General features: G+C 46.0%; 1 protein-coding gene across 1 annotated transcript; it reads right to left on the minus strand.

Annotated features, from left to right (window-relative positions):
* Positions 1-1854: 1854 nt before the first annotated feature.
* LOC119975065 (UDP-glucuronosyltransferase 2A2-like) lies at positions 1855-8314 on the minus strand. The gene is given in 3 exon segments (XM_038814562.1): positions 1855-3326; positions 3329-4212; positions 8095-8314. Coding segments are annotated over 2 exon segments (1611 nt in total). The 5' UTR covers positions 4188-4212; positions 8095-8314; the 3' UTR covers positions 1855-2574.
* Positions 8315-26064: the final 17750 nt, after the last annotated feature.

The following is a 26064-nucleotide window of genomic DNA, read 5'->3' on the forward strand; positions in this document are numbered from 1 at the left end:
GAATTCAGAAAGCCTATCAGGTGCAGTTTTAAGTCATCCAAGTCATCAAGCTGCAAAATCTGTACGCAACTGACTTTTTTGAGCTGTTAAACTATTTAACCTACCCTCCCCACTTTGCAACTTCGTTTTGTGCACAGGTGTGAAAACTTGAATACACGTGTACATGAGAGTTGGAGCATTTTTATTATTTTACTTTGATTAGGTGTTAAGAACAATACGTATATTTCCTTTTATTTTAAAAGCTTGCAAGGCACCCTGCCAGTGTGTGTCTTTCACAGTCACAGCATTTAAAAAGTTAAACACTCATTGAATTGCGAAGTGTACTCCATTTCACAATGACCTGGGGCTAGATTCTCCACTTCGCGACACCGGAAACGAAAATCACTATTGGGCGGCGAATTGTGCTCCAGTCCCTCACTGGTGGCGATATCAAGGTTTGCGCCCACGGCAGTGGCTCCATAGAAAACCGTCATTTGCATGGATTTTAATCTCATTAACGGGTTGAACACTCCTCCGTGATGCCCTGCCAATCTTAGAAGAAAGTGTCATCAGCGTGAATTAGTACAATTATTTTCAAGTGGGGCCAGGGCACCACAGCTGTGGAGAAGGAATGGGAGGCTAACAAAACTCTGAAAAAGCCTTAAAAAATATCAGGCTTTCTGTAGGTAATTTGGACATTCTTAATCCTCCCTCTGTGTACCCGAACAGGCGTCGGAGAGTGGCGACTCGGAGATTTTCACAGTAACTTCAGTGCAGTGTTAATGTAAGCCTACTCGTTGCAATAATTTAAAAAAAATTAATTTGGAGTGCCCAATTCATTTTTTCCAATTAAGGGGGAATTTAGCATGGCCAATCCACCTCAACGTGGGGAGAATGTGCAAACTTCACACAAACAGTGACTCAGAGCCGGGATCGAACCTGGGACCTTGGTGCTGTGACTACTTGTGACAATTATGAAGATTATTATAACTATGAATATTATTATTGTAACAGTAACTACATGTAAAAGGAACATAAGAAATAGTCGAAGTAAACCATCAATCAGCCCCCCCCCCCCCCCCCCCCCGGAATTATTAAACAGAAGAAAAGGACTTAAGTAGGCAAGATTAAAGTGACAACAGTTAAAACTGCCTTACAGAACAACGCCCCCAAAATAACCTGATTGGTCAACAGTGCAGCCGTAAACTATCTTCTTGACAATCACCTCCTTTCAGATTTTTACCATACAAAATTCCAGTCAAGGAATTGTTATCACTTTAATGAAGGCATACCAGACAACTTCTCAAAACCACTACAACGAACCAGTCTCCCATCCATTGACCATTGACTCTATCTACACCTCCTGCTGCCTGGGGAAAGCGGGCAGCATAATCAAAGACCCCTCCCTCCTGGCTTACTCGCTCTTCCAACTTCTTCCATCAGGCAGGAGATACGAATGTCTGAGAGCACCACAAGCAGATTCAAAAACAGCTTCTTCCCCGCAGTTACTAGACTCCTAAATGACCCCCTCATGGACTGACCTGATAAATACGACACTCCTGTATGCTTCACCCAATGCCGGTGTCTATGTACTTACATTGTGTACCTTGTGTTGCCCTTTTACGTACTTTCTTTTTATTTTATTTTCATGTACTCAATGATCTGTTTGAGCTGCTCGCAGAAAAATACTTTTCACTGTACCTCAGCACATGTGACAATAAACAAATCCAAATCCAAAATACTTGCCTACATTTGGCACAGTTGAACTGCCTTGCGTCAACTAGACAAAATTATACTATCAATCCCTAATTAGGCCGCATGCTTGAAAAGGTTAACCTCTACTTGTCAAAATGGTCAAAGACAGACACATTGTACATGAACATTACTTTATTAAGACTTTTACCTACTATTGATTTACATAATTGTAGTCAGTGTGAGTTTGCTTATTCAACGAACATGACCCTGCACCTTGACAAGCCGAATGTTTCCAGTTTTGACCATTGATCGGAAACAGACACTGTGTAAAGACACTTTGTCCTCGCTATCCTCACTATGTTTTGAAAAATATTTCTCATAATGACATTTTTCTGAATTCACAGACTTTGGCAAAATTGCTGATACCCTTGTTTTTCCGATTTATATAACACTTTTATATACATATAAATGTATAAATATAACATTTATTCCGGCACTAAATGGAGTTCACAGCAGCGTCTTTGAGGTCTTACACCTATCATACATTCAAAACTACCAAATGAAGGAAGTGATTGCATAAGTCACTTGGATGCCTGACATGTGGTAATACGGCAATTGGTGCTCAGCTGGAGTGATATCTGCCTGTCAGTAAATGACACCATCCTATCTGAGTTTAGTTCTGATAATCACAGTTACCCGCATCCTTCAACTCTACTCCCCGTGTCTGCGTGTGTCTCACCCCCCGCAACCCAATGATGTGCAGGGTAGGTGGATTGGCCACGCTAAATTTCCCCTTAATTGGAATTTTATTTTTAAATGGCTCACTCTGCTTATTTCATTTCTGTATGAAATGCATAAGATTTATAATGTGATTGATTTTGGTGAGGCTGGCTTGTCCTCTTACTGAGTTTTTTCTTTTTTTCTCCGAGCAGCATTGTAAACCTTCTTCAAAAGTAGAACAGTTAGCATCGTGGCAATGAGGAACAGAGACAGCAGGAAAAATATCACATCTACACAATAGTAAGCATACCAGGGGAGTCGGTAAGATTCTGAGCGTAAATGTGCTGCACCTTTGTGTCGAGCAACATACTCAATCCAGAAAATGGCTCTCTCCAATGGAGACTCTGGTTGATCCCTGTGGAGAGCAGAGAGTTTCTGCATGTTATCCCGATAGGACGCATTATTTATGACCTCATTAATTGTCTGCAATAGATCTGATGACAGCAACTTTGCAATATTTAACACTTGTGCTGCATCTCGGTTTTCAAGTCTAAGCATATTGTCAAACTGGTCATAAAACAGAGGGATGCCAACTACTGGCACCCCATGATAGATGGCTTCATAAATTCCATTGGTGCCACCATGGGAAATGAATGCTCGTGTCTTGGGGTGCCCTAGAAGGTCATTCTGAGGGATCCATTTTGCTATTAGCGTATTATTTCCTAAGTTGGGAGGGATCTTTCCATCGTGTTTCCAAATAACTTTCTGAGGTACTTGAGAAAGACCCTCTGCTATTTTCATTGTAATCTGCATTGGCAGAGAGCTTATAAATGTCCCCAGAGACATCGCAATAATCCCATGTTCCCCTGAGGATTGGACAAACTCTTCAAACTCTGCTGCGAGAGGTTTGGATGGTTTACACTGGAATCCCCAATGTAAACAATGTTTGGCATGGTGGGTCTCGGGAATTCAAATATAAAATCAACCCTCATCAGCCACACATCTGCCCTCAGGAGAATCATCTCAATATCTGTGTCTGGGCCCAGATACTGATGGCAGACTTCATTGTACATGGGATGAATTAAAAATGCTGAGGCAGATCTTTGAAGAAGATTTATGATTATGTTTTTAGTTCTTTGGAGAAAACTCATTTTATCTGTCAATCTTGACTCAAGCACTGGAACGTATGACAGTGGTGATGGGGCAAAGAGAAAATGGGCTTCTCCACTGGAGAGCCAGCGAACATTATACACCAAAGGCAGTTTGAAATAATAAGCAAGTAGTGGACCTACAGGAAAAACAGGATCTGCAAGTACTAAGTCAAATTGCGCATTTTCAAGTTGGAATAACAAGTTCTTATTTTGAAAAACTACGTGGCTAAGATTTTGCAGATAATTATGAGCCCTGTGGATAGAAGTCATTAGTTCATATTGGCACTTAACAAAGGCCCATGTTGTTGAACAATGCTGTAAAATATCCAATGACTTTTGTATTAAATCTTGTGTGATATCTTGACTTCTAGTTTTTGCAAGTTCTCCCTGCAGTTCAACAAAGATTGTTCGATATAGATCAGGCCGGTCGTTGACATACCAAGATGTTGAGAAATAAAGCACAGTGATGTTGTGCCCATGTAGTTTCAGTTCTTCCATTAGGATTCTCATATTGATCCAGTGGCTTCCATCAGCAGGTACAACTAATATATTAGCCCCCTGGGTTATTGGTAATGATATGCTGATGATGATACTTAGAACATACGTAATGTGGAATCTTCTTTTCCATCCCAGATACTCCATATTGAGAGGAAAGGATATCCAGATCCTGCAGAAGAATTGAACAGAAATATCCGTGATACAACATTAGAACAGAGAACATAGAAAAATAGAGCACAGAACAGGCCCATCGGCCCACGATGTTGTGCCAAACTTTTGTCCCAGATTAAGAACAAATGAAATGAAATGAAAATCGCTTATTGTCACGAGTAGGCTTCAATGAAGTTACTGTGAAAAGCCCCTAGTCGCCACATTCCGGCGCCTGTTCGGGGAGGCTGTTACGGGAATCGAACCGCGCTGCTGGCCTGCTTGGTCTTCTTTCAAAGCCAGCTTTTTAGCCCTGTGCTAAACAGCCCTCACTACTCTCTGGGTAAAGAACCTACCTCTGACATCCACCCTATATCTTCCACAATTCACCTTAAATTTATGTCCCCTTGTAATAGCTTGTTCCACCCGGGGAAAACGTCTGACTGTCTACTCTATCTATTCCCCCCGATCATCTTGTAAACCTCTATCAAGTCGCCCCTCATCCTTCTCCGTTCTAATGAGAAAAGGCCGAGCACACTCAACCTTTCCTCGTAAGACCTACTCTCCATTCCAGGCAACATTCTGGTAAATCTCCTTTGCACCTTTTCCAAAGCTTCCACATCCTTCCTAAAATGAGGCGACTAGAACTGCACTCAGTACTCCAAATGGGGCCTTATCAAGGTTTTGTACAGCTGCATCATCACTTCACGGCTCTTAAATTCAATCCCTCTGCTAATGAACGCTAGAACACCATAGGCCTTCTTTACAGCTCTATCCATTTGAGTGGCAACTTTCAAAGATCTATGAACATAGACCCCAAGATCTCTCTGCTCCTCTACATTGCCAAGAACCCTACCTGTATTTCGCATTCACATTTGCCCTTCCAAAATGGACAACCTCACACTTTTCATCTGCCACTCTCTGACTTCTATCGGTGAGCCAGTTCGTTATCCAATTGGCCAAGTTTCCCACAATCCCATGCCTCCTTACTTTCTGCATAAGCCTACCATGGGGAACCTTATCAAATGCCTTACTAAAATCCATGTACACTACATCCACTGCTTTACCTTCATCCACTTGCTTGGTCACCTCCTCAAAGAATTCAGTAAGACTTGTGAGGCAAGACCTACCCCATACAAATCCATGCTGACTATCCCTAATCAAGCAGTGTCTTTCCAGATGCTCAGAAATCCTATCCCTCAGTACCCATTCCATTACTTTGCCTACCACAGAAGTAAGACTATCTGGCCTGTAATTCCGAGGGTTATCCCAATTCCCTTTTTTGAACAGGGGCACGACATTCGCCTCTCTCCAATCCCCTGGTACCACCCCTGTTGACAGTAAGGACAAAAAGATCATTGCCAACGGCTCTGCAATTTCATCTCTTGCTTCCCATAGAATCCTTGGATATATCCCGTCAGGCCCGGGGGGGCTTGTCTATCCTCAAGTTTTTCAAAATGCCCAACACATCTTCCTTCCTAACAACTATCTCCTCGAGCTTACCAGTCTGTTTCACACTGTCCTCTCCAACAATATGCCCCTCTCATTCGTAAATACTGAAGAAAAGTACTCGTTCAAGACCTCTCCTATCTCTTCAGACTCAATACCCCACAATCTCCCGCTACTGTCCTTGATTGGATCTACCCTCGCTCTAGTCATTCTCATATTTCTCACATATGTGTGAAATGTCTTGAGCTTTTCTTTGATCCTACCTGCCAAAGATTTTTCATGCCCTCTTTTAGCTCTCCTAATCCCTTTCTTCAGTTCCCTCCTGGCTATCTTGTATCCCTCCAGCGTCCTGTCTGAACCTTGTTTCCTCAGCCTCACATAAGTCTCCTTCTTCCTCTTAACAAGACATTCAACCTCTCTTGTCAACCATGGTTCCCTCACTCGACCATCTCTTCCCTGCCTGACAGGGACATACATATCAAGGCACGTAGTATCTGTTCCTTGAATAAGTTCCACATTTCAATTGTGTCCTTCCCTGACACCCTATGTTCCCAATTTATGCACTTCAATTCTTGTCTTACAGCATCGTATTTACCCCTCCCCCAATTGTAAACCTTGCCCTGTTGCCGCACCTATCACTCTCAATATTAGGGAAGTTGAAGTCACCCGTGACTACTACCCTGTGACTTCTGCACCTTTTCAAAATTTGTTTCCCAATCTGTTCCTCCACATCTCTGCTGCTATTGGGGGGGGGGGGGGGGGGGGGGGGGGGGAGAGAGAATACTCCCAATAAGGTGACGGCTCCTTTCCTATTTCTGACTTCAACCCATACTATCTCAGTAGGCAGATCCTCCTCAAACTGCCTTTCTGCAGCTGTTATACTATCTCTAATTAACAATGTAACCCCCCACCCCATTTCCAACCCGTCCTAATCTTATTGAAACATCTATAACCAGGAACCTCCTGGAACGCGATGGCATTTACGACGGCATGGACACTCTGCCGCGGGATTGGCGAATCCCACCCAATAGTTCCTCACACTCGCTAGCTGCTCACGCTGGCAGGACCTTCCGCTCCCGCTGACGGCGCACCCAAACCCGCGGGGTAGGGTGGATTCAATGGGAAATTCCGTTGATATCCATGTGGGGAGGACAGAGAATCCCGCCTGAGGAATTTCACAACTTTGCTCGGATAATGCACTTTTATTTCACATTTGTTAAATGTAGATTCACATGCAATTTTCCAATGTAGAGGAATACTTCCTGGACTTGAGAATTTTGGATGATTAAAGTCAGGCGACCTGCAATATTATAGTGCAAAAACTAAAAGCACTTCTGCATATCTTTGTTTTTAAAATTTTGGAGTACCCAATTATTTTTTTTCCAATTAAGGGCCAATTTAGCGTGGCCAATCCAACAACCCTGCACATCTTTGGGTTGTGGGGGTGAAACCCACGCCGACATGGGGAGAACGTGCAAATGGGATTATTATTTAAATGATAAAATATTAAAGCATGAGGCTGTGCAGAGAGACCTGGGTGTGCTGGTGCATGAGTCACAGAAAGTTGGTTTACAGGTGCAACAGGTGATTAAGAAGGCGAATGGAATTTTGTCCTTCATTGCTAGAGGGATGGAGTTTAAGACTAGGGAGGTTTGCTGCAATTGTATAAGGTGTTAGTGAGTCCACACCTGGAGTATTGTGTTCAGTTTTGGTCTCCTTACTTGAGAAAGGACGTACTGGCACTGGAGGTTTGTGCAGAGGAGATTCACTAGGTTAATCCCAGAGCTGAAGGGGTTGGATTACGAGGAGAGGTTGAGTAGACTGGGACTGTACTCGTTGGAATTTAGAAGGATGAGGGGGGATCTTATAGAAACATATAAAATTATGAAGGGAATAGATAGGATAGATGCAGGCAGGTTGTTTCCACTGGTGGGTGAAAGCAGAATTAGGGGGCATAGCCTCAAAATAAGGGGAAGTAGATTTAGATCTGAGTTTAGGAGGAACGTCTTCGCCCAAAGGGTTGTGAATCTAAGGAATTCCTTGCATAGTGAAGCAGTAGAGTCTCCATCATTAAATGTTTTTAAGATAAAGATAGATAGTTTTTTGAACAATAAAGGGATTAAGGGTTATGGTGTTCAGGCCGGAAAGTGGAGCTGAGTCCACAAAAGATCAGCCATGATCTCATTGAATGGCGGAGCAGGCTCGAGGGGCCAGATGGTCTATTCCTGCTCCTAGTTCTTATGTTCTTATGTTATGTTCCACATGGACAGTGACCCAGGGCCGGGATTCAAACCCGGGTCCTCAGCGCCGCAGTCCCAGTGCTAACCATTGCGCCGCATGCCGCCCCCACTTCTGCATATCTGACCTTAGGGTATCTATTTCTCACATTTAAAAGATTGATTTTAACTTTTAGCTTATAAAACTCCTTGTGGTGAAGTTTTCAGCGTTTACTTACCGGTCAAACAGTTGTGCGCTGCAATCAGCCTTGTATTGCCGGGAGCTGAGATTTCAGCTTCAATGAAGAGTATAGTCACTTAGCTTGTAGGTCCAACATCGAAGTGAGTTCCTGATTGTATTATGCGTATTCTCATTTGACTTGGGTGGAGTGTTTGCTCTTCAACGCTGTCTATATTTCTGCATTCTGCCAGAGCCAATACCATTCACTTTGCAGCAGCTCACGCCAGACATCCCGAAGCTGAAAATAAAATGAGCATTGGGTTGTTTGTTAAGTACCTGCTCTTAGGGGTTGTGTGTAAAGAGCTGATGAGTCTGCAGCTATCAGGGAAAGTGTGTAAAGTGTAGAGATTGGGAAAACGTTTAAAAGTGAAAGTAATTTTTAAAAAATTGCAGTTTAAGTCGCACAATTAGCTCCCTCCTAATTGATATTTTAAAAAATGTTTTTTATTGAGTTTTCATATTTTATATTGAACAAATAACAAATTGTTAGAGAGAGAGAAAAAAAAACCACGCAAAAATTAACATGTATATTTACAGGTAAGCATCTTCGTGATAACAACTGTGGCCGCCCCCTTTAGCCGGCATACATATTTTACATTCCCCAATATGGCCGAGGCACATGTTTATAGGCATTTATTTACAGTTTGGTTTTGGGCCTTAGCTAGCCATCAAACTCCCATAACGAACCCGTAGCCCCCCCCCCCCCCCCCCCCCCCCCCCCCCCCCCCCCCCCCCCCCCCCCCGGCTACCTTCCCCCGATTTCAGTCCATTTTCCCCTGATTCTTGGCCACCCGACTATTCTTCCTCTTCTACGTTGGCCACAAACAGGTCCCGGAACAGTTGCATGAATGGCTCCCACGTTCTGTGGAAGCCATCGTCCGACCCTCGGATGGCGAATTTGACTTTCTCCATTTGGAGAGATTCTGAGAGGTCGGACAGCCAGTCTGCAGCTCTGGGCAGTGCTGCTGACCGCCAGCCAAACAGGATTCTACGGCAGGCGATCAGGGAGGCAAAGGCAAGAGCGTCCGCCCTCCTCCCCAGGAATAGATCTGACTGGTCTGAAACCCCGAAGACCGCCACTATCGGGCATGGCTCCACCCTCACCCCTACCACTTTGGACAAGCCTCGAAGAAGGCTGTCCAGTACTCCACAAGTCTGGGGCAAGACCAGAACATGTGTGTGTGGTTGGCCGGGCCTCTTTGGCACCGTTCACATCTGTCCTCCACCTCCGGGAAGAACCTACTCATACGGTTTCTTGTTAAGTGGGCTCTATGTACCACTTTTAGTGCGTCAGGCTGAGCCTTGCGCACGTGGAGGTGGAGTTGACCCTATGCAGTGCTTCGCTCCAGAGTCCCCACCCTATCTCCATCCCCTGGTCGTCCTCCCATTTCATTCTTGTTGCGTCCAGTACGGTGTCGTCCATTTCTACCAGTCGGTCATACATGTCACTACAGTTCCCTTTCTCTAGGATACTTGCGTCCAGTAGGTCTTCCAGTAGTGTCTGTCGTGGCGGTTGTGGGTACGTCCTAGTCTCCTCTCGTAGGAAGTTTTTAAGCTGCAGGTACCGTAGCTCGTTCCCCCCAGCTAGCCGAAATTTCTCTGTCAGTTCGTCCAGTGTTGCGACCCTGTCGTCCATGTATAGGTCCCTGACTGTCAGTGCCCCCCCCCCCCCCCCCCCCCCCCACCCCGTCCTGCCTCCACCTTTTGAAGGTGGCGTCAGTCAGTGCTGGTGTGAACCTATGGTTGTTGCAGATGGGAGCCTTGTCCGACATTTTGGTCAGGCCAAATTACTGCCGCAGTTGGTTCCAGGATTGGAGGGTGGCTGTCACCACTGGGCTGCTGGAGTGTTTTTTGGGTGGGGATGGGAGTGCTGCCGTGGCGAGGACCCGGAGGGAGGTCCCCATGCAGGAGGCCTCCTCCACACGCACCCACTCAGCTTCTGGCTCCTGGATCCATCCCCTTACTCGCTCGGCTGATGCCGCCCAGTGGTAGAATTGTAGATTCGGGAGGGCTAGCCCCCCCCGGGTTTTGTTTTTTGTAGGACCTTCTTTGGGATCCTAGCATTTTTACCCACCCATACGAACACCATGATAAGTTTGTCCAGCACTTTGAAAAAGGCCTGGGGATGTAGATCGGAATGGAACTAAACAGGAAGAGGAACCTGGGCAGTACGTTCATTTTGATCGCCTGCACTCTCCCCGCGAGGGAGAGTGGGAGTGTATTCCATCTTTGCAGGTCCTTTTTTACTTCCTCCGTCAGGCTGGTGAGGTTCCATTTGTGGATCCCTTTCCAGTCATGGGCTATTTGGATCCCCAGGTAGCGGAATTTGTGTCGGGCTTGATTGAACGGCAGCCCCTTTAGTGCTGCCCCCCCCCTTGCGGGTGTACTGGGAAGATCTCGCTTTTGCTCATGTTGAGTTTGTAGCCCGAGAAGGCTCCAAACTCTTTCAGGAGCGCGATGATTCCGTCCATGCTGCTTTGTGGGTCCGAGATGTAGAGGAGTAGATCATCTGCATAGAGTGAGACTCTGTGCTCTCTGCCTCCCCTTCGGATCCCCCTCCAATTTTTTGCTGCCCTGAGCGCGATTGCTAGCGGTTCGATTGCTAGTGCGAACAGCAGCGGGGACAGTGGGCATCCTTGTCTGGTGCCCCTGTGCAGCTGGAAGTATTGGGAGTTGGTATTGTTGGTCCGTACACTCGCCATGGGAGCGTTGTATAGGAGCTTTACCCACGAGGTGAACCCTGTTCCAAGCCAGAACCGCTCCAGTACCTCTATGAGGTATTTCCATTTGACTCTGTCGAAGGCCTTTTCTGCGTCCAGGGAGACGATCACCTCTTGTGTTCTCTCCCCGGAGGGGGTCATTATCACATTCAGCAGGCTCCTGATGTTCGAGGTAAGCTGTCTACCTTTGACGAAGCCCGTCTGGTCCTCTGTGACCACCTCAGGTATACAGTCTTCTAGCCTTTTGGCTAGGATTTTGGCCAGTGTTTTGGCGTCTGCGTTCAGCAGAGATATGGGTCTGTATGACCCACATTCCGTTGGGTCTTTGTCTTTCTTAGGTATCAGCGAGATTGAGGCCTGTGCTAACGTGGGTGGCAGTGTGCCCCTAGCTAGCGAGCCTGTGAACATCTCCCGCAGGTGCGGGGCCAGCGCTGTCGCAAATTGTTTGTAGAAGTCCACCGGGAATCCGTCCGGTCCCGGCGCCTTCCCCGTCTGCATGGAGCTAATGCTCTCCATGATCTCTCCCAGTGCTAGTGGTCCCGTTTTCTGCCCTCTCCCACGACTGGTATGTCCAGTCCATCAAGGAACCGGTTCATCCCAGCCTTCCCCGTTGGGGGCTCTGAGGTGTACAGCTCTTGGTAGAAGGCCTTGAAGGTTTTGTTAATCCTCTCTGGTTCTGTTCCCTCCTAATTGATAAAGAAATGCAGTGGAAGAAACATGAGAAGCTTTTCAATCTTTAGTTTTATTTGTAGGTGTAATGTTAATCCATATTCTTATCTCAAGCTCCTCAGAAACTGCGTTAGGGAACTGGAGCTGAAGCTGGATGAACTTCGGATCACTCGGGAGGCAGAGCTGGTCATAGATAGTAGCTTCAGGGATGTAGTTACTCTGAAGTATGTAGATAGATGGGTGACGGTGAGAGGGGCTGAGAGGAAGTAGTCAGTACAGGGATCCCCTGTGGTCGTTCCCCTCAGTAACAAGTATACCGTTTTGGAGACTGTTGAGGGGGACGGCCTACCAGTCGTAAGCCATGGTGACCGGATCTCCAGCACTGAGTCTGTCCCTGTGACTCAGAAGGGAAGGGGGGAGAGCAGGCGAGCAATAGTTATTGGGGACTCAATAGTTAGAGGGACAGATAGACGGTTCCGTGACAACAAAAGAGACTCACGGATGGTATGTTGCCTGCCGGGTGCCAGGGTCTGTGACGTCTCGGACCGTGTTTTCAGAATCCTTAAGGGGGAGGGGGAACATTCACAAGTCGTGATACACATCGGTACCAATGACATAGGTAAGAGAAGGGACAGGGATTTAAAACAGGAATTTAGGGAGCTAGGGTGGAAGCTGAGAGCTAAGACAAACCATGTTGTCATCTCTGGTTTGTTGCTGGTGCCATGTGCTAACAAGTTGAGGAACAGGGAGAGAGTGCAGATAAACACGTGGCTGCAGGGATGGTGCAGGAGGGAGGGTTTTAGTTACATGGATAATTGGAGCACATTCTGGGGAAGGTGGGACCTGTACAGACAGGACGGTTTGCACCTGAACCAGAGGGGCACCAATATCCTGGGAGGGAAATTTACTACGGCTCTTTGGGGGGGGGGGTTTAAACTAATTTTTCAGGGGGTGGGAAAATGAGCTGTAGTCCAGAACCCAGTGTTGAGAGTAGTGAGTTACTGAGGAGGGTATCAAGGTCGCAGGAGTGTACTGGCAGACAGGAAGGTGGGTTGAAGTGTGTTTACTTCAATGAAAGGAGCATCCGGAATAAGGTAGGTGAAATTGGAGCGTGGATTGGTACTTGGGACTACAATGTTGTGGCCATTACGGAGACATGGTTAGAACTGGGACAGGAATGGTTGTTGGAAGTTCCCGGGTATAGATGTTTCAGTAAGAGTAGGGAGGGTGGTAAAAGAGGTGGAGGAGTAGCATTATTAATTAAGGATAGTTTAATGGCTGCAGAAAGGCAGTTCGAAGGGGATCTGCCTACTGAGGTAAAATGGGCTGAAGTTAGATATAGGAAAGGAGCGGTCACATTGTCAGGAGTTTTCTATAGACCCCTAAATAGTAATAGAGTTGTGGAGGAAGAAATTGCAATGCAGATTATGGATAGGTGTGGAGGTCTGAGGGTAGTTGTCATGGGTGACTTTAACTTTCCAAATATTGATTGGAACCTCTATCGGTCAAACAGTTCGGATGGGGCAGTTTTTGTACAGTATGTGCAGGAGGGTTTCCTGACACAATATGTGGATAGGCCGACAAGAGGTGGGGCTACATTGGATTTGGTACTTGGTAATGAACCGGGCCAAGTGTTAGATTTGTTTGTGGGAGAGCACTTTGGAGATAGTGACCACAATTCATTGTCTTTCACAATTGCAATGGAGAGGGATAGGGCCATACGGCAGGGCAAGGTTTATAATTGGGGGAGGGGTAATTATGATGCAATTAGGCAAGAATTAGGGAGCATAAGATGGGAGCAGAAGTTGTCAGGGAAAGGCACAAATGAAAAGTGGAGCTTGTTCAAGGGACAAATACTACATGTCCTTGATAGGTATGCCCCTGTCAGGCAGGGAGAAAATGGCTGTGTGAGGGAACCATGGTTCACAAAAGAGGTTGAATGTCTTGTCAAGAGGAAAAAAGAAGCGTATGTAAGGATGAGAAAACAAGGTGCAGTTGGGTCGCTTGAGGGTTACAAGGTAGCAAGGAATGAACTAAAAAAAAAAGGGCACAGGAGAGCTAGGAGGGGGCATGAGAAGTCCTTGGCGGGTCGGATCAAGGAAAACCCCAAGGCTTTTTACTCTTATGTGAGAAATAAAAGAATGACCAGGGTGAGAATAGGGCTGGTCAAGGACAGTAGTGGGAACTTGTGCATGGAGTCAGAAGAGATAGGAGAGGCGTTGAATGAATACTTTTCTTCAGTGTTCACCAAGGAGAGGGGCCATGCTTTAGAGGATGAGAGTGTGATACAGGCAGGTAGGCTGGAGGAGGTAGATGTTCTGAGGAAGGATGTATTAGCAATTTTGAAAAACCTTAGGGTCGACAAGTCCCCTGGGCCAGATGGGATATATCCTAGGATTCTTTGGGAGGCAAGGGATGAGATTGCAGAACCTTTGGCTTTGATCTTTCGGTCCTCACTGTCCATGGGGATAGTGCCAGAGGACTGGAGAGTGGCAAATGTTGTTCCTTTGTTCAAGAAAGGGAATAGGAATGGCCCTGGTAATTATAGGCCGGTGAGTCTTACTTCGGTGGTCGGTAAGTTAATGGAAAAGGTCCTGAAGGATAGGTTTTATGACCATTTGGAAAGATGCAGCTTAATCCGGGATAGTCAACACGGATTTGTGAAGGGTAAACCTTGCCTCACAAATTTGATTGAATTCTTTGAGGAGGTAACTAAATGTGTAGATGAAGGTAGAGCAGTTGATGTCGTACACATGGCTTTTAGTAAGGAGTTCGATAAGGTTCCCCATGGTCGGCTTATGAAGAAAGTAAGGAGGTGTGGGATGGAGGGAAATTTGGCCAATTGGATAAGTAACTGGCTATCACATAGAAGGCAGAGGGTGGTGATGGATGGAAAATTTTCAGACTGGAGACCAGTTACCAGCGGTGTACCAGAGGGATCAGTGCTGGGTCCTCTGCTATTTGTGATTTTTATCAATGACTTGGAGGAGGCGGCTGAAGGGTGGGTCAGTAAATTTGCTGATGACACCAAGATTGGTGGAGTAGTGGATGAGGTGGAGGGCTGTTGTAGGCTGAAAAGAGACATTGACAGGATGCAGAACTGGGCCTAAAAATGGCAGATGGAGTTTAATCCTGATAAGTGCGAGGTGATTCATTTTGGTAGGAAAAAGTTGAATGCAGATTACAGGGTCAACGGCAGGGTTCTGAGGAATGTGGAGGAACAGAGAGATCTTGCGGTTCATGTCCACAGATCTCTGAAGGTTGCCACTCAAGTGGATAGAGCCGTGAAGAAGGTCCATAGTGTGTTAGCGTTTATTAACAGGGGGCTTGAGTTTAAGAGCCGTGGTGTTATGCTGCAACTGTACATAACCCTGGTGAGACCACACTTGGAATATTGTGTGCAGCTCTGGTCACCTCAGGAAGGATGTGGAAGCATTGGAAAGGGTGCAAAGGAGATTTACCAGGATGCTGCCTGATTTGGAGGATAGGTCTTATGAGGAAAGATTGAGGGAGCTAGGGCTTTTCTCTTTGGAGCGGAGGAGGATGAGAGGCAAATTAATAGAGGTTTATAAGATGATGAGGGGGATAGATAGAGTGGACGTTAAGAGACTATTTCCTCTGGTGGATGTAGCTGTTACAAGGGGGCATAACTATAAGGTTCAGGGTGGGAGATATAGGAGTGATGTCCGAGGTAGGTTCTTTACTCAGAGAGTGGTTAGGGTGTGGAATGGACTGCCTGTTGAGATAGCGGAGTCGGACACTTTAGGAACTTTCAAGCGGTTATTGGATAGGCACATGGAGCACACCACAATGACAGGGAGTGAGATAGCTTGATCTTGGTTTCGGACAAAGCTCAGCACAACATCGAGGGCCGAAGGGCCTGTTCTGTGCTGTACTGTTCTATATTCTATATTCTATGTTCTTATCTTTATTCCTTCCCATGGCTATTGGCACATGTGACAAAGAATGTGTTTCCGTGGCTACTTTATCATAGAACAGGCCCATCGAGTCTGCACCGACCCACCGAAGGAGCACCCTACTGCTCCCACGCCCTATCCCCGGAACCCCATCTAACCTTTGGACACTAAAGGGCAATTTAGCATGGCCAATCCACCTGACATGCACATCTTTCGACTGTGGGAGGAAACTGGGGCAGCCAGAGGAAACCCATGCAGATACGGGGAGGGCATGCAAACTCCGCACCGTCATCCTCAGTCACATTTCAACTTGGGTCCCTGGCGCTGTGAGGCAGCAGTGCTAACCGGGTCTCTTTCTGGTCAGTGCCTTACTGGCCAACTTTTTATACAATGCTTAATGGAGTTCCGCAGCCTCCAGCAGGGGAGTTCATACTCCGTGAGAACCATGCAGAAGATATTCATTCCCACCCTGCAGGTCCCGTGCGGGATATTATTGATAGGAAGCTAGGAAAAGGTGGTGAGGTAACCCTGCTAATTAACCCGAACCTGATGCTTCTAATTCCTATGTTCATATATTTGTAGTTGGTAATAGTTTAATATTCATTGTGAACCATTTAGAATGAATCTATATGCTGCACTGTGGACTGTTCTGACAACAAAATCACCCACTAAAATGTTTGCTCAGTTTCTCTCTCCACAGATGCTGCCGGACTTGCTGAATATTTCCAGCATTTTCTGTTTCATGTGATGATTGTAGATCTGTGTAGATGCAATATAACTGAGCAAGCACTAGAGGGAGCACGAGAGAGCTATAAATACAGGGGGACAGGAAGTGAGGGCACACTTCACAGAAGGGAGAACAGGGAGAAAGACACAGGGAGCAAGACACAGGCAGGCAGCATTTGAGGTAGCTGTAAGTTAAGCACTGAAGTCAGAACAAACTCACAATAAAGCATCTACTCCAACTTTGAGACTACGAGCTTTATTAAGACACAAGGAACAACACATGGTACCCAGGAGTGGCTTCAGACGCTTACTACAAGATTACTCAGCTGCAGACACAGAAAGACTAAAATGGCAAGAGGAATTCCTACCGGGCATTGGACTTGGAAAGACGATGATGTGGGTTGGAACCCCACCTCAGCTGGACCTAACCGGTAATGTAAGTAATGTCTGGAAAAGATTTAAACAAGTGTTCGATATATATATCATAGCTAATGATTTAGCAGCAGCCTCAGACAAAATGAAAATAGCACTGCTCATTGCAGGACATGAAGCTTAAAAAGTATATAATGGCTTTAAATACTCAAAAGCTGAAGATAGCAACAACTTACAAATAATACTAAAAAAATTTGAAGAGTATTGTATGGAATTTGAACAGCACGGTATGCTCAGAGGCCAAACTGCACAGGGACTGAGTGATGCAAAACTCAAACAATCACTATCAGAACAGAAAGGGTTCAGTCTAGAAATCGCGAGTGAAAAGTACAGATAAAAAGGAAACAGTAACTTGAACTTCTCACATAGACAAAACGCTGAAATCCAGTTGAGATCAAAAGGAAGAAGTAACTTGAATTTTTCACAAAGACAAAATGCTGAAATCCAGTCCAGATCGAAAGGAAAAGGTAACTTACACTTTTCAGGACAAAAGAACACTGAAATCCGCTGTAAAATGGCGTCGGAGCACATTTTACAGTCTCTGGGGAACCAAGAACGAAAGTGTGCGTCTGTGCATGTGCAGGAAACAGAAGCCGCACATGCGCAGTTCCAATCACCCGTTTTGCGTTCTGCGCATGCGCAAGCCGCGCATGCGCAGTCTCAAAACGTTTAGGTCGTGGATCAAATAATATTAAGTGGACACAAAACCGCACAGTAAAGGAAGGCCGATTTGCGCATGCGCAATCGATTCCTACGCATGATGTCATGACGTCTGAGGATCCTGACCACGCCCACTTAAAAGGGAAATGCCCGAAAATTAAAAACAAGATACTTAAAGCTGTAAAACCCAATTTTCTTGCCTCAAAAAACAAAAAAAACGGCTGAACTTACACCAGCAGTTGAAAATAACTCTCACAACACCCTGGAACAAGCAGTCTGCACCACCCAAAGTGAAGAGAACAAAAAAAAATCTGAAACAAAAAACGATGATTTGTTTTTCGAACAATACTACTCAGACATGGCTGAGTTATTCGGATATGCAAAAAATGATGAAGAAATCGATACCAAATCCGAAGCAACAAAAGATGATTTGTTTTTCAGAGTCCAGACAGACCGCGTCAATAGAAACGTGAAGATTTTGACTCCAGAAGAGGAGCACCAAGACCAACAAGAAAATGAAATCGTGAAGAACTTGACTCCAGAAGGTGAGCACCAGGAAAGCAAAGGAGATGAATTAAATCCACCACAAATTACTCCAGAAGAGGAGCACCAAGGAAGCAAGGAAGAGGAAGCAAATCCACCACAAGTGACTGATGTCACCAGCATCAATGCAACATCAGATCATTCTCTAGACGAAAAATTCAATGTAACAGATACCACAAAGGACACTCACACCAATAACTGTGACAATGACTCAAATTATCCACATGGGACACTAATTGAGCACAACAAGAAAAACAAAAGCCACAAGAAGCACAGCAGAAACGAGAACAACAACAGCAAGAACAAAAGCAACATGAAGCCCGATAAGAACAACAAAAATCGCAAGAAGCACTGCAGAAACAAGAACAACAACAGCAACAACAAAAACTACAAGCACAACGACAAAAAACTACAAGAAGAACAATAAAACCAACAAGAAGCATAACAAAAATAGTGACAACAACAAAGACAGAAATGACAAAAACAGCAACAAGAATGACAACGAAAACAACAAAGACAGGAACGACAGAAACAACAGCAATGAAACAACGACTTGTACAAAATGGTACAACTCTGCACATGAAGGAAAATGCTACAGCACACTGCAAAACAATGACAAGACTACAAACATGCCATGGGATGACAACGAATCGCACAAACTCACATCTGCTCCAGAACAAGCAAGCACACCAGCTTTCAAGGCAGATGACATACTAAATCGATATCACAAGCACAGAAAAAAGTCCATGTCAGTCAACATCAGTGGTTCGACTATGCAAACACCTCGGGATGATATATTGGTTACTTAAAATAACAAGAACACCGACAACATTCACAAGGAGTTGCAATATCAATATCACCACGTCAACAACGAAAAAGAAAAAACTCAATGAACAAATTCATCAAGTTTGGACTCATAAATGTTTTTATTAAGATTGGACTCATAAATATAAATTGGCTTTGTAAAATATGCAATAGCACCATCACTTGTATAGATACACATATCGTAAGTAATCTAACTGTTTTGTACAATTTTCTTTAACGATGTACAGAAAATATGTAAAGAAAAAAGGGGGGAATGTGGTGTTTGTAGATCTGTGTAGATGCAATACAACTGAGCAAGCACCAGAGGGAGCACGGGAGAGCTATAAATACAGAGGGACAGGAAGTGAGGGCACACTTCATAGAAGGGAGAACTGGGAGCAAGACACAGGGAGCAAGACACAGGGAGCAAGACACAGGCAGGCAGCATTTGAGGGTGCTGTAAGTTAAGCACTGAAGACAGAACAAACTCACAATAAAGCATCTACTCCAACTTTGAGACTACGAGCTTTATTAAGACACAAGGAACAACACACTGACAACAAATCACCCACTAAAACGTTTGCTCAGTTTCTCTCTCCACAGATGCTGCCGGACCTGCTGAATATTTCCAGCCTTTTCTGTTTTCAGTTGAACATTGTTCTGCATCCAATTGTCACCTCTCTATTTCTCTTTAATCTATCCTAATGTTGCTCTGCAATTTTTGTTCCCCTGTGTCCATTCATGGCTGTCATTTCAACCCAAGGCCATCATTTCTCTTTCCTCTTTCTTTCTACTTTTCTCTTTATCCCTCCTATGCCCATCTCTCCTATCATCACATCTCCCCTCATTTCAATTGTCTGGGTTACTGTTCTCCCTGCATGTACCTGTTCCTGCTCTTCACTATCTTGACGTTCTCAATATCTTGTCATCAGTCCAGACTTCACTGACACTGAGATAAGTCACCAGCTTTCCTCTTTGCCGCCATTGTGTCTCCTACAAAGGGCCCAAATCATTGATGTTTCATATCAAACAGCAAACCCAGATGCCCCAACCCACTTTCTTGGTGATATTCCCATCCAGCACTCCCACCGGGGGAGAATCCAATCAAAACCATTCCTGTCCCACCCACCCCTCCCAGAGCAGAGTACCCGACAGAATGACCATTGATTTCTCAGCAAAACCCTTGCCATCCAAGTGTTTATCATGGATGATTGTATCAACATCATGAACTCAATGAAAACTAAGTTGATCATCATCCTTCTTAACAAAGCCTCTTCATTTGGCTGTCGTTTCAGCCATGTGCCCTGAGTAGACTGCTTTGGTGACTTTGTGGCCTTTATGACAGGGCAGCACGGGAGCACAATGGTTAGCACAGTTGCTTCACAGCTCCAGGGTTCCAGGATTGATTCCCGGCTTGGGTCACAGATTCCGCACGTTCTCCCCGTGTCTGCGTGGGTTTCCTCCGGGTGCTCCGGTTTCCTTCCACAGTCCAACGATGTGCAGGTTAGGTGAATTGGCTATGATAAATTGCCCTTAGTGTCCAAAACAAAAGGTTAGGTGGGGTTACGGGGTCGGGTGGAGGCATGGGTTTAAGTGGGGTGCCCTTTCCAAGGGCTGGCGCCGACTTGATGGGCCGAATATCCTCCTTCTGCACTGTAAATTCTGTGATGACCAAACTATATGTTTTTTTTTATAAATTTAGATTAGCCAATTATTTTTTCCAATTAAGGGGCAATTTAGCGTGGCCAATCCACCTACTCTGCACATTTTTGGGTTATGGGGGCGAAACCCACGCAGACACGGGGAGAACGTGCAAACTCCACACGGACAGTGACCCAGAGCCGGGATCGAACCTGGGACCTCAGCGCCGTGAGGCGGTTGTGCTAACCACTAGGCCACCGTGCTGCCCTGACCAAACTATATGTTGTTTGGTTCCCCCTTCCCCACCTTTGTGCATCTCAGGTGCTAATCTTTTAAAATTCACGTCTCTATTACCCACTCAATGACAAAGCCAAATTGTTCATTAGGATACTATACCTCCACTGTTTTCTTCCCTCAGCCTTGACACCAAGTGACTTCCCATCCTCCGTGATTTAATTCTCCATCTCAACTCCCCATGCCCTTTCTCCTCCAAGTTCACTGTTCTCCTACTCTGCCTTAATCACGGTCTTCACGTAATCTTTCCTATTTATGTTAGGTCAGCCTCTCAACCTTGTCACCTCGTTTGGCCTCTCTACTCCCATCATGTCATTCATAGATAAGGTCCTGTCCAATCACTTTCTTTGATCCACCTGCAGCCAAATCCCGATTCTCCCTTCTTCCTTCCAACCACATTCTCTTCTGTGCGGCCTCGTGAACAAGCTCCACAGAATCACTTACTGGGGCACTTTCAAACTCACGGCAGGCTTGCCTTTGGCGCTCCATTCACCAGGACATCTTTGTAGCTGCCAATCAGTTCAACAACAAACTCGATACCACTATTGATATCCTTGTATTACCACTCCGGAGCAGACCCCAACTGTGACTAGGATAGTGGACAGAAACCCCAATATTTGATTTTAATTTTGTAAGACTGTGAGGGAAGGATACCTCACTACAGGAGTGATTTCACACAAAATAGGGATTATGGTATATTATTTACTGATACAATATTAAAATATCTTTAACATCACACAAAAATAATTACCCCTTAAATAATGCTGATCAATACAGTGACACTATAACACTTAATTGCTATCTTCATTTCCACTCAAACAACAGAACCATTTCAAGTCACAATCCACTTTTAAATGCAGTTAGCAGACTCATGAATACTTGCTGTAATGCGATGTCTAGGACACTCCACCTTGAGAAAAAGAGATCTTTTGATTCTGCTTGAAAGAAAGAGACCTGACACCCTGGGGCTGGATTCTCCACCGTTGGGATGCTCTGTTTTGCCGGCAGCCCGGGGGTTTCCCAATGGCGTGGGGCTGCCCAACAATGGGAAACCCCATTGACCAGCCAGCTTAACGGAGCATCCCGCCGGCGTGCTGAAGCAGAACTGTGGCGCGGCGGTGCGGAAAATCCAGCCCTGGGCCAGAATAATGCAAAATCTCCGTCCATATTCTTCAGAAACCTTTTCAGCTCATCGGCCAGCCAGAAACTAACTCTGAAACCTTAACACCTGATTACTCCAGCCGCTGGGTCCTCCCATTAACTACATCATTTTACTCAGCCAAACTGTCTCCAACCATCTACTCCCCAGGCAACCCTCCGAATATAAAAAGAAGTCCATCAACCCAAACTTTTACAATGCTTTAATTGCACCGCTGGCTCCAAAAATCTATGCTGTCTTTTAAACCAGGATTTTAAAAACATGTCTACAGCAGTCACACAAGAGCCCATGCTTTTAACCTTTACTGTATCAAATACATGTAATACAACATATCTGAAACTGCTACATTCATCACACTCGTCACCAATACTCATTCCTCCTGATACAGTCATCATCTCCACTCCCATACACTGAAAGTATCCAGGCTCTCAGGTTAATAGTGAACAACACAATAAGTATTATTGGATCCAGCTTTCCTCTGATGAATTGCTCACCATTCTAGGGTCACTTTGGAATGGAAAGATAACTTTTGGTTTATTTTCCCCACTCCAATCAATCACATTAATCCCCATCGCCTTTTTCACTGCACTCACTGGGCTCAGCTGGTAATACTCTAACCTTGAATCATATTTGGATACATGTGAACACATGTACCATTCTCGAGCTTCACTACAAAAATCAAAGGTGACACTCCAGTGCAATACTGATGGAGTGCTACACAGTTAGAGGTGTCATTTTACAGATGTGATGCTAAACCCAGGCCCTATCTGCATACTCAGGCTGATATAAAAGATCCCATTATTATCATAATACGGCGGAGTCCAAAATACTAAGCAGTATTTTTGTTCACGTTACCTGATCTACTTATTTTCGTTCAAAAGCAGTGTTAAACTATAGTCAAGCATTCCCAGCATGCTTTAGCAAGTGCCTTTCTTATAAAATATAGCCACGCAGCTAGATAAAATGAGAACCCTTAAGCGGGCAATTAATCCGCACGCTAAAGTCCCTTCTACACACTATTTTGAAGAAATGTAGTGGAGTTACCCCCAGTGTCCTGGTCAATATTTATCCCTCAGGCAGTAATACCAAAAAAAGGTAATCCAGGCATTATCACATTGCTGTTTATGGGAGTTGACAGTGTGTGTGTATTGGCTCCTGTGTTTCCTAACGTACAACAGTGACTACACTTCATAAAGTGTTCCAACGTGTTCAGGGTTATAGAACTAAAATGGGTTAATGAGTTAGAATATAGATCAGCCGTGATCTTATAAAATGGCAGATCAGGTTTGAGCGGCTGAGCAACTTACTCCTGTTCCTATCTCCCCAGCAGTGTAGTTACATAAAATAAGAGCGATAATTAAGTTTTTTTATAAATGTTTTTTTATTGAGTTTTCATATTTTATATATGACAAATTACAAATTATTAGAGAGAGAAAAAAAAAAGGAAAACACAAAAATTTAACATGAATATTTACAGGTAAGCACCTTCAAACAACAATTGTGGCCGCCCCCTTTAGCCAGCATACATATTTTACATTCCCCAATATGGCCGAGGCACATGTTTATAGGCATTTATTTATAGTTTGGTTTTGGGCCTTGGCTTGCCATCAAACCCCCATACCGAGCCCGTAACCCCCCCCCCCCCCCCCCCTCCCCCGGCTACCTTCCCCGATTCCCGTCCATTTTCCCCTGGTTCTTGGCCACCCGACTATTCTTCCTCATGTACGTTGGCCACAAACAGGTCCCGGAACAGTTGCATGAATGGCTCCCACGTTCTGTGGAAGCTGTCGTCCGACCCTCGGATGGCGAATTTGATTTTCTCCATTTGGAGAGATTCCGAGAGGTCGGACAGCCAGTCTGCAGCTCTGGGTGGTGCTGCTGACCGCCAGCCAAACAGGATTCTACGGCGGGCAATCAGGGAGGCAAAGGCAAGGGCGTCCGCCCTCCTCCCCAGGAATAGATCTGGCTGGTCTGAAACCCCGAAGACCGCCACTATCGGGCATGGCTCCACCCTCACCCCCACCACTTTGGACATAGCCTCGAAGAAGGCTGTCCAGTACTCCACAAGTCTGGGGCAAGACCAGAACATGGGGGCGTGGTTGGCCGGGCCTCTTTGGCACCGCTCACATTTGTCCTCCACCTCCGGGAAGAACCTACTCATACGGTTTCTCGTTAAGTGGGCTCTATGTACCACTTTTAGTTGCGTCAGGCTGAGCCTTGCGCACGTGGCGGTGGAGTTGACCCTATGCAGTGCTTCGCTCCAGAGTCCCCACCCTATCTCCATCCCCAGGTCATCCTCCCATTTCCTTCTTGTTGCGTCCAGTACGGTGTCGTCCCTATCTACCAGTCGGTCATACATGTCACTACAGTTCCCTTTCTCTAGGATACTTGCGTCCAGTAGGTCTTCCGGTAGTGTCTGTCGTGGCGGTTGTGGGTACGTCCTTGTCTCCTTTTGTAGGAAGTTTTTGTGCTGCAGGTACCGTAGCTCGTTCCCCCCAGCTAGCTGAAATTTCTCTGTCAGTTCGTCCAGTGTTGCGATCCTGTCGTCCGTGTATAGGTCCCTGACTGTCAGTGTCCCCCCGTCCTGCCTCCACCTTTTGAAGGTGGCGTCAGTCAGTGCTGGTTTGAACCTATGGTTGTTGCAGATGGGAGCCTCGTCCGACATTTTGTACAGGCCAAATGGCTGCCGCAGTTGGTTCCAGGATTGGAGGGTGGCTGTCACCACTGGGCTGGTGGAGTGTTTTTTGGGTGGGGATGGGAGTGCTGCCGTGGCGAGGGCCCGGAGGGAGGTTCCCATGCAGGAGGCCTCCTCCGCACGCACCCATTCGGCTTCTGGCTCCTGGATCCATCCCCTTACTCGCTCGGCTGTTGCCGCCCAGTGGTAGAATTGTAGATTCGGGAGGGCTAGCCCCCCCCTGGATTTTGTTTTTTGTATGACCTTCTTTGGGATCCTAGCATTTTTACCCCCCCATACGAACGCCATGATATGTTTGTCCAGCGCTTTGAAAAAGGCCTTGGGGATGTAGATCGGAATGGATCTAAACAGGAAGAGGAACCTGGGCAGTACGTTCATTTTGATCGTCTGGACTCTCCCCGCGAGGGAGAGCGGGAGTGTGTTCCATCTTTGCAGGTCCTTTTTAACTTCCTCCGTCAGGCTGGTGAGGTTCTATTTGTGGATCCCTTTCCAGTCATGGGCTATTTGGATCCCCAGGTAGCGGAATTTATTTCGGGCTTGTTTGAACGGCAGCCCCTTTAGTGCTGCCCCCTCCCCTTGCGGGTGTACTGGGAAGATCTCACTTTTGCTCATGTTGAGTTTGTAGCCCGAGAAGGCTCCAAACTCTTTCAGGAGCGCAATGATTCCGTCCATGCTGCTTTGTGGGTCCGAAATATAGAGGAGCAGATCATCCGCATAAGTGAGACTCTGTGCTCTCTACCTCCCCTTCGGATCCCCCTCCAATTTTTTGCTGCCCTGAGCGCGATTGCTAGCGGTTCGATTGCTAGTGCGAACAGCAGCGGGGACAGTGGGCATCCTTGTCTGGTGCCCCTGTGCAGCTGGAAGTATTGGGAGTTGGTATTGTTGGTCCGTACACTCGCCATGGGAGCGTTGTATAGGAGCTTTACCCAAGCGGTGAACCCTGTTCCAAGCCCGAACCGCTCCAGTACCTCTATGAGGTATTTCCATTCGACTCTGTCGAAGGCCTTTTCTGCGTCCAGGGAGACGATCACCTCTTGTGTTCTCTCCCCGGTAGGCTTCATTATCACGTTCAGCAGGCGCCTGATGTTCGCGGTAAGCTGTCTACCTTTGACGAAGCCCGTCTGGTCCTCTGTGACCACCTCAGGTACACAGTCTTCTAGCCTTTTGGCTAGGATTTTGGCCAGTATTTTGGCGTCTGCGTTCAGCAGAGATATGGGTCTGTATGGCCCACATTCCGTTGGGTCTTTGTCTTTCTTAGGTATCAGCAAGATTGAGGCCTGTGCTAACGTGGGTGGCAGTGTGCCCCTAGCTAGCGAGTCTGTGAACATCTCCCGCAGGTGCGGGGCCAGCGCTGTCGCAAATTTTTTGTAGAAGTCCGCCGGGAATCCGTCCGGTCCTGGCGCCTTCCCCGTCTGCATGGAGCTAATGCTCTCCATGATCTCTCCCAGTGCTAGTGGTGCTTCCAGATCCCGTTTTCTGCCCTCTCCCACAACTGGTATGTCCAGTCCATCAAGAAACCGGTTCATCCCAGCCTTCCCCGTTGGGGGCTCTGAGGTGTACAGCTCTTGGTAGAAGGCCTTGAAGGTGCGATAATTAAGTTAAACAATAATTGTCGGTAAGCTGACAAAACTATTCACTTATTAAAATAATTATAAACATTAGAACATTTTTAATGCAAAAGACATCAGGGAAATCATCTGGAAAATTA

Source organism: Scyliorhinus canicula, chromosome 12, assembly GCF_902713615.1.
Source record: "Scyliorhinus canicula chromosome 12, sScyCan1.1, whole genome shotgun sequence".
In the NCBI taxonomy this organism is placed as follows: domain Eukaryota; kingdom Metazoa; phylum Chordata; class Chondrichthyes; order Carcharhiniformes; family Scyliorhinidae; genus Scyliorhinus; species Scyliorhinus canicula.